The sequence below is a fragment of the Mangifera indica genome, chromosome 18 (genome assembly GCF_011075055.1).
Source record: "Mangifera indica cultivar Alphonso chromosome 18, CATAS_Mindica_2.1, whole genome shotgun sequence".
NCBI lineage: Eukaryota > Viridiplantae > Streptophyta > Magnoliopsida > Sapindales > Anacardiaceae > Mangifera > Mangifera indica.
The window spans coordinates 2,442,691-2,451,900 of record NC_058154.1 but is presented as its reverse complement, the minus strand read 5'-3'; the positions used below and the strand labels follow the sequence as shown (position 1 = coordinate 2,451,900).

Sequence of the window (9,210 nt, the reverse complement as noted above, 5' to 3'; positions counted from 1 at the left end):
GATCATGCGAGTTGTGTAACAAGTAAACTTACAGAAAGTCCATCTTCATTGTAGCAGTAAAAAACTGAAGCAAAAGCTTCTCCTTACTCAAACTAATATGAAAACAAGAGCGTGGATAGATCTTTCATCCCGTAATAGTGAGAAGCTACAGAATGATCTTCCTATACAACTCTGCGTCAACAAGGAAAAACTATCTTCCACTATAATAAACATTAAGATTTCTTACCGCTGCTACCATAACCTAACATATAAGACGACAACATTTTATCAGAAACTTAATTTTTGTTGGTCTGTGTTGATCTGTTTGCTTTAGCTTTCAAGGACCATAGGGCTGCTTGACTTCATTTGGTTGAGTTTTTACGCTGCCAGCTCCAAGGTTTCGGATTCACATATTTCATTTGTTTCTTGTCAAGTAAGATATTATCTTCGGGTGTTTTAAGATATCTTTCTTGCAATAAATTTGACAGTTCCACTTGTGGCTATAGTTATCTTTTTGTTTTTGAACTAAGAAGAAGAAAAATCAACTAATGATCGCCATTCGCCAAGTAAGTCTATAAGACTAGCATTTTGATAGAAAATTTGAATTCATTGTTCCCGTCCCTTTCATCATGGTTCATGATCTTCTGGGGTTTAAATGCACATTCTTTTGCGGGAATCAAATATTCTGTTAATTCCAAATTATCACTGACACTTGCAATTTCTGCTCTTGGTAGCTTTTTAGGGTATCAAGATGATGGGGATGAGATTTTGTGGATTTCTTTATGTGGCGTCTTATGGTTACTTGGTGGTTTTTGCAGTTGCTCGGATTACAGATCCTTCAGAAGGTGATTCTTGCTGCAACTTTTAGGTTTTTTCTTTCTTATTTTTTCGCCATTTACTTCATATCTCTCACCACCAAGTTTTCATATGTAGCTTTTCTCATCTTCAAGTTCTTAATACATTTATAACATCTATATCGTTTTGAACTTTTCTGCACTAAATTACACATTATATCCTGAATACCAGATGATTTCTGCTGCCTAATTTGCCATCAGTGTAAAGTCAGTCAAGTGTTTGAAGTCACACAAATAAACTGAAAGATCTAAAATACACCAAACAGCCCACCTGGTTTCCAAGCTTCCCACAAGGTGTAAAGTACAATTTTTTATCACAAGGTGCATCATTTGTGCACATAAATGATCTGCCTCATCATGTTCTGCCTATTCTTGAACTATCTTGTTTTTGAAACAATTCTACAGCAAGGGACTGATGAGGTCTTGAATATAGGTGTTGGGTTGTATGTATCTTTTCTACTTTTCAGAGGGTTTAGCATTGAAAGATAATTACTTCCTTATCCCCTGATTGTTGTAGAGGTATCTATATTTGGTTTCATAACTTTAGAGAGCATCCAGGAATGTATTTGCTAATGCCCATTTGCAGTCAGTGCATTGGTAGCAGTCCGGAGCAGATTAATCGGTCCTATGGACAGTCTCATAAACTGGAACCAGGAAGATCCATGCCTATCAAATTGGACTGGAGTTCTTTGTTTTGACTCAATTAATGGGACAGATGGTCACCTGCATGTTCAGGAGCTGTATGTCCTTCCAATACCCCTTTTTACCTCTTTCATGTTTGCTTTTTACTTGGAATTTCCTGATGTTTGTCTTGCTCTTAGTTGCCTAAATTCTGGCTTGGCGAATCTTCATATTCTAAAGATGTGACAGTTAATGATTCTAAATTTTTATCTTTGATACAGGCGGCTGCTGAACATGAATCTTTCAGGATCATTAGCACCTGAGCTTGGACTATTATCTCATCTTCAAATTTTGTGAGATATAAAATTCACAGAAGTTGATATCTTAAGAAAATGAGATTTTATCTTATATCTCCCAAGTTAATCATGCAGTTTTGCCAAAAGATTTTTTCATTTATTGTCTGCTGGCAGGGATTTCATGTGGAATGATCTGACAGGAAGCATACCAAAGGAGATAGGGAATTTGTCATCTTTATCACACTTGTAAGTTGTAGATGCAGGTGTTCATAAAATTATTTATATCCAAATAGGGCAAAGGACTATTTCCCACCCAAGTTTTAGCTCAATCTTAATAATGCACCCGTAACAGATTAAAAACTCAAACACGCATCCATCCCTAAATTGCCTGTTAAATTTTTTGTTAAATATACAGATAAAACTGTTATTTAAAAATATATTATTTTATTTTTTCCCTCAAATTTTAAAATTAAAATTTAACCCTCATACCTAAACATTGAAAAGTGACTCCCCCGCCCCCCCAAATTTCTAAGTTTTTTTTTCACCTCTCCCTTCGACCACCGATGATCAGTGTGACACATCGCTAGACGACACTCGTTGTCCTTCACTAGACGAGGAAGCATTGTCCATTCTTTAGATGATGCCCTTTGTCCAGATTTGGACGACTTTATCTTGTTCCTTTGCTGTTGGTCCACCGTTCGCCAAAGAAAATGGTTCAATTTTAGGTTTGGTGTCGTAGGGGGGAAAAGTAAATTTTTTAAAACTTAATCAATGAGGGAAATGTTATTTTTTCAAACTAAGAGAGGGAATAAGATATAATTTTAATTATTTTAATAATACTGATAAAATAACGATTTTACTTTTTAACACAAACAAAAAATTTTGTGTGTATCCTGACAGATTAAAACTGTAATAGGTATTTAGATTTTTCATTTATCACGGATATATATTTGTCATTTCATCAAAACTTGAGTGGAAAATTGTCCTTTTCCCATCCAAATATGATGTTGTTAGAGAATACTATACTTTGTATGATGTACATGCTCGTGCAGACTCTTGAATGGAAACAGATTATCAGGATCTTTACCAGAAGAGCTAGGCAAACTTTCAAACCTGGATAGACTCCAAGTAGACGTCAACAGTATCTCGGGCACAATACCAAAATCCTTTGCTAACTTGAGCAGAGTGAAACACCTGTAAGAGGATTTTTGATCCAAAGGATTGTACCATGCAGCAAGGCAATTATATTTCTTCCCCTCATTTTGTCTTCTGATGTATCTTAAATATTGCAGTTACTTGAACAACAACTCAATTGTTGGTCAACTTCCACCTGAGCTTTCCAAATTATCCGAACTTTATCATTTGTGAGTTTATAAAACAGATTTTGCTTTTATCATATATTTTCTGCAGTATTGTTTTTGTTTGGACTGTTTCTCTGTACTAAAAGCTGTTATCTGGTCATGAATGGTATGTAGTTGATTAAACACATGCTTGCAGGCTTGTGGATAATAATAACTTGACCGGATATCTCCCACCAGAATACTCAGAGATGCCAGCTTTGCGCATACTGTATGTTAGTCTGCCCCAAACTGTCACAATTTTTATTTTTACTTGATCTTAACTATTCCTACATATCTGCTTGATTGTATTTGCTTCATTGATGGTATGAATTAAGGGCATTCCAAATGGTTTTAGGTTTACTGGCAACTTGGTTTATCAGATTGCAAATTATTTTACTGATTATATTGCTCTTCTTTTTTCCCTCTGCAGTCAACTTGATAACAACAACTTTGCTGGTGCAGAAATTCCACCCATGTATGGAAACTTTCCCAACTTATTAAAACTGTAAGTGCAGCTGTTATCACACTCTTCTACTGAACAATTATGTGAATTGTTAGGCCTTGAGATCTTTTTTTTATTTTAACATACCAGTGATTGTATAATTCTAGTCATAAAGCACATGAACTTGTAAGGAACTCCAAGAGAAAGAGTTTCCATGAACTGATTATAAAGCAGGATCTACTAAAAGTTACTTCAGTTTGAGTTTGAAACCTGAAGTACCTGTGCAATGCTCATGTTGTGGCCACGGTTGATATTGAGAACATAGATGCTTCAGGTTGCAAATATCACTACTTGGTCACTATTGTTGGAAGCATCAAAATGATAGTTTGTTTTGCCATACATCAAAGAATAGGCTATGCTGATGCTGCTTTACTTTTCTCTCCCGAAATTGGCAGAAGTCTTAGAAATTGCAGCTTGCAGGGAGCTGTTCCTGATCTTAGCAGGATTACAAGGTTTTACGATCTGTAAGTTTGAGTATTGTTCTAATTTCGTATCAGATTTTTTGTAATTCTCTTCCAGTAGGTTGCATTAGCTCTTGCAGGAATTCAACTTGTATATTTTTTACTGGACTTGTGACAGGGATCTTAGCAGGAATAAACTCACTGGACACATACCATCAGATAAGCTTTCTGATTTTGTGAGAATCATGTATGTAACAGCATTTAAACTTGTCACTCTGCTTTTTCTCAACATCCTAGTCCAATAGCCCAGCCTACTGTCAAGACATCGTCTACTTTGAATGCATAGTGCATCACAATTTTCTTTTTGGGTTTTACAACCTAAAATATATCTTAACAACTTAAAACCTTATAAACTATTTAACCAGTTTTATCTTAGCATCTCCAAACGATGTAGGATTTCTATACATACCCAACATCTCTCCTTTGTTTTCCCAGTGTGAAATTTGCCTATAGATGTGTTTTTACAGTTTTGTTCAAAATAGATAACTAAAATGGAGAGGATGTCAGAGTAATTTTACTTTTGCCATATCAGTGATCTGTCAGAAAACAATCTTACTGGATCCATCCCAGAAAGTTTTGCAGAGCTTCCTTTTCTTCAGAGACTGTGAGATCATATATACTTCTAACTTTTCCTTGTCATTTCCAATGAATTATTATGTCCATGATCTTACTAAGCACTCTGGATAAGATTTTCAAATTATCTTCTACTTCAGGTCACTTGAGAACAACTTTTTGAATGGTTCCATCCCAGCTAGCATATGGCAGAACAAGCCCATCAATTCAAATGATAGATTGTCACTGTAAGATCTCAAAAATGAAACTTTTTTCATTTGCTGTTATGCTTCACTAATTCCTGGATGTCTCTTTGACAACTTATTATTCTGAAATATGAATTAAGTGTTCTTATTTGTTAATTTTTTTGGAGTTAGCTTCATTGGTTTTGTTGGCCTGGCTCTGTAAAACATATCTCTTGCCTGTCATTTATCTTTGTTCCCATTCAAAGTGCAGTGATCTGCGGAACAATTCATTCTCAAGCATTTTAGGAGATCTAAATCCTCCAAACAATGTCACAGTCAGGTATGTTGTTTTCTTATTAGGAAAATGTTGCTAGTCAATTACACTATGAATGAGGATGTTACGAAACCTAAAAAGACAAACAGCAAAACTGCACAAATGCTCAATACAGGAACACAAGTATTTACTTCAGAAACACAATACGGAAAAACCACATGTAGATAATGGAGAAAATTTCACTATGAATGAAGAAGAGATTTCTATGCTCTCTCTTTCTGAGCTCGTAATCTTAGTGCACTCTAATCGTGGCACAAACTCTCACTTACGTTACATACTCTTGAATATAACTTTGGTGTACAAACTCTAGTTGACAGTTATTTGACACATATACTTATTGGTCACATTTCCACAATAAGTCATACATGCAGTATAATAGGTCACTCCAATCCATAAGTCATACCCATTATGTTCGATTAGACTAACTAGCAAATAGGATCCTAACTCTTACTAGAATTCAAGTCACCACTTGAATTCAATCGTGATGGACTGCGTCTGAAATAGATAATACCTCGACAATAGGTCAAATTATTTAACCGGACTATTACAAATGACATTAGAACATTGGAGAGATATGAGGTATATATGTAATGATAAAAGAGGATTGGTATCAGTGCATGGAAGATATGATGGGTATGTATGGGATAATAATAGAAGATTGGTTAAATAACTTACTCCTTAGCCATGGATGCTAGGTATGTATGAAATGATAAGAGAAGATTGGTATAAAAGTACAAGACAAATGCCGGAGTATTTATGGGATGATAAGAGAAGATTAGTTATATAGTTTATGAACTTCTTCAATGTCAAAAGCAAAACCAGACATTGTGTTTAAAAAAGACAATATCTTGATAGTGCGTCAAGTTGTTGCCCCAAAATGGTATATGTTTGTTATATTTTTCCTCTTTACTACTTGATTTTCTACTATCTTCCGATCATTCTAGTCATCATGAAAATTACAATTACTTTTAATATTGGAAAAGCTGATCTGCATATTGCTCCTTAAGTTTGCCATTCATTTCTTTTCATTTTATCGGTTTATGTTTAGGCTTGGCGGCAATCCTATCTGCACAAATGCAAATATACCAAACATAGGCCAATTTTGTGATTCTCAAACAGAAGATGATGGGACACCTACAATACCGACCAATTCAAAGTGTCCTACTCAGGCATGTCCCCTGGATAATTTCTACGAATATGACCCAGCATCTGGTGATTTATGTGCCTGTGCAGCACCTTTGCGAATCGGATACCGGCTACAAAGTCCAAATTTCTATTATTTCCCTCCATATGCCAACAACTTTTCAGCATATGTGACTACTTCTCTCAACTTAAGCTTATATCAACTATCAATTGATTCGTTTGTTTGGGAGGAAGGACCTCGTCTAAGGATGTATTTGAAGCTGTTTCCTCCAGCCAACACAACTATGTTTAGTCTAAGTGAGGTGCACCGAATTGGAAGCATATTTACATCCGGGGCATTTTCTGCTAATGAAATATTTGGACCATATGAGCTGCTCAACTTCACTCTCCTTGGACCTTATGCCAGTAGTATATATCTAAGCTTGCCATTGCTCTTTAATTTGTTCTAATAAAACTGTTTATCTGCATGTTGCAATTTATAAATGCTCTCTTGATTTTTACTTATGATTCAGTGATTTCTGTGACAAGAAGGACTAGTAGTATTAGTAAAGGCGTTTTGGCAGCAATTTTAGTTGGAGCCATTGCCGGTGTTGTGGCAATAACTACAACTCTAACATTCGTGGTGACAAGAAGACATGCCAGAAGTCAGCAATCAATGTCAAGAAGGCGTTTGTGTGAGCTTTCTTATACAACTACCTATGATTTATTTTTGCAAGATCTTCAATATTAGCATACTACAGGGAAAGAAGTGTGAGCTTCCTTACACTTTGCAGCCAGAAAAATTTCAACGAAAATTGATGGAGTGAAGGCCTTCAAGTTCAAGGATTTGGCATCGGCAACTGACAACTTTAACAGCTCAACTCAAGTTGGTCAAGGAGGTTATGGAAGGGTTTATAGAGGAGTTTTATCTGACAATACAATTGTCGCCATAAAACGTGCAGAAATAGGATCTTTACATGGCCAAAAGGAATTCTTGACAGAGATAAAATTATTGTCAAGATTACATCACCGGAACCTAGTTGCTTTGTTGGGCTATTGTGATGAAGAAGAGGAGCAGGTATGTTCTTGTAGATGCCAAGACATCTGATTTGTGAATATTTTACCCAAGAAAAAAAAAATGTCTATACAAATTTGTTGAATCACAGATATGAACCATCTGCTTGTGCTCTTGGTACTTATGCAGATGCTGGTGTATGAGTACATGCCTAATGGAACCTTGAGACACTGGCTTTCTGGTATGAAACCCCTTCTATTTTTCTTTCCCTGGCTTAAAATTTTGATGGTGAAATTTAAATGTAGGTAAAGATAAGGCACGCCTCAATTTCAGTATGAGGGTCCGCATTGCATTACATGCAGCTAAAGGGATTCTTTACCTCCATACTGAAGCAAACCCGCCTGTGTTCCATCGAGATATCAAAGCCAGCAACATACTTCTGGACTCCAAGTTTATTGCTAAAATTGCTGATTTTGGACTCTCGCGGCTTGCTCCGGCCCTGGATGATCAAGTAACCATGGCAACTCATGTTTCCACGATTGTCAAGGGAACACCAGTAAGTTTGAATCTATATAACTTTGCTCATTCACATGTTCCAGGATCATAAAGGTTTACAAAATTAATCTTTCTGAACAAATGTCCATCTTCATAACAAGTATACACATATCCAATGATCATATACATGCAGGGCTACCTTGATCCAGAATTCCTTTTAACTCATAAGTTGACAGACAAAAGTGATGTTTATAGCCTCGGAGTTGTATTCCTGGAGCTTTTGACTGGCATGGAACCAATATCACATGGAAAAAACATAGTTCGCGAGGTACTTTCTCACACAGAAAACTCTTTCTTGAATATCTATTCTGTGTTGCATTTTTTCTTATGAGAAAACAAAACCTATATCCAGGTGAATGCAGCTTGTGAATCAGGCTTGATGCTCTCCATCATAGACAATAGAATGGGACCCTGCCCATCTGAGTGCTTGGAGAGGTTTGTAGCTTTGGCCCTCAATTGTTGCCACGACAAGACAGAACGTCGGCCATCCATGTTGGATGTAGCAAGGGAGTTGGAAAACATACTGAAGATGATGCCAGAAACTGATGCAACATTTTCTGAATCCACCTCCATACATTCTACCGGTAAATCAACATCAGAATCAGCTTCTTCATCATTCATGACAAGGGATCAATATTTTTCATCTCATATATCAGACAGTAATCTTGAGAGTGGTGTCATTCCCACCATTTCCTCTCGTTAACACCTAGAAAAGGAATTTTACTTTGGTTTTTCATGTGCCGTAGTGCTGTAGTAGTGGTAGTTTGAAGTCTTACTATTTAAGTATGGAACTCTTTAGAAAAGGTAAATGTAAAGTGGGATTCAATATGAGCTAAGCCTAGAGTTGGCTCAAGCTCAAACTTATTTTAACTAGAGTATAGTATTATCAAATAATCATCGGTGAAGTAAACAGTATCATTAAAATGATGAATAATATCATTGAATAAAAACACGAGGTGCTTTCAAATTGAATTGAAACCCCAGTTTGAGATCATTAGATTAATAGTATTCACACCATTTCGAATCAAATCAATCCTTAGTTAAAAGAACTTTGATGTGATACCCTTAGGCAAATCCCAAATCAATAAAGCACGGGAGAGATGTTGGGTCTGTCTGTACTTTGTCTATGTATCCCACATCGGTTAGTGGTGGGAGAATTTGACTGGTTAAATAGCTTGTGAGCTCTTTAAACTGTTAAGATGCGTTTTGGGTTGCAAAGCCCAAAAGCAAAACCATGATGGACTGTGTGTCCAAAGTAGACAATATCTTGATAGTAGGTCGGGCTATTAGACCAGAGATGTTACAAATAGTATCAGAGCGGCTCCGTGTTAGGGGGGGCAAACCTCAACAAGGACGCTGAGTCTCGTTAGGGGGGGTGTATGTGATACCCTTAG

At 36.3% G+C, this 9,210-nt stretch overlaps 1 protein-coding gene across 1 annotated transcript; it reads left to right on the top strand.

Moving 5' to 3' along the window:
* The first annotated feature begins 593 nt into the window (after positions 1 to 593).
* Positions 594 to 8,768, top strand: LOC123202125 (probable LRR receptor-like serine/threonine-protein kinase At1g06840). The gene is made up of 20 exons (XM_044617880.1): positions 594 to 824; positions 1,420 to 1,573; positions 1,736 to 1,807; positions 1,925 to 1,996; positions 2,803 to 2,946; positions 3,043 to 3,114; positions 3,248 to 3,319; positions 3,521 to 3,595; positions 3,988 to 4,056; positions 4,172 to 4,240; positions 4,586 to 4,657; positions 4,767 to 4,853; positions 5,062 to 5,130; positions 6,173 to 6,675; positions 6,780 to 6,941; positions 7,041 to 7,324; positions 7,451 to 7,502; positions 7,567 to 7,817; positions 7,950 to 8,084; positions 8,169 to 8,768. The coding sequence occupies exons 1-20, from the start codon at positions 731 to 733 to the stop codon at positions 8,517 to 8,519; spliced, it is 2,859 nt and encodes a 952-aa protein (XP_044473815.1). The 5' UTR covers positions 594 to 730; the 3' UTR covers positions 8,520 to 8,768.
* Positions 8,769 to 9,210: the final 442 nt, after the last annotated feature.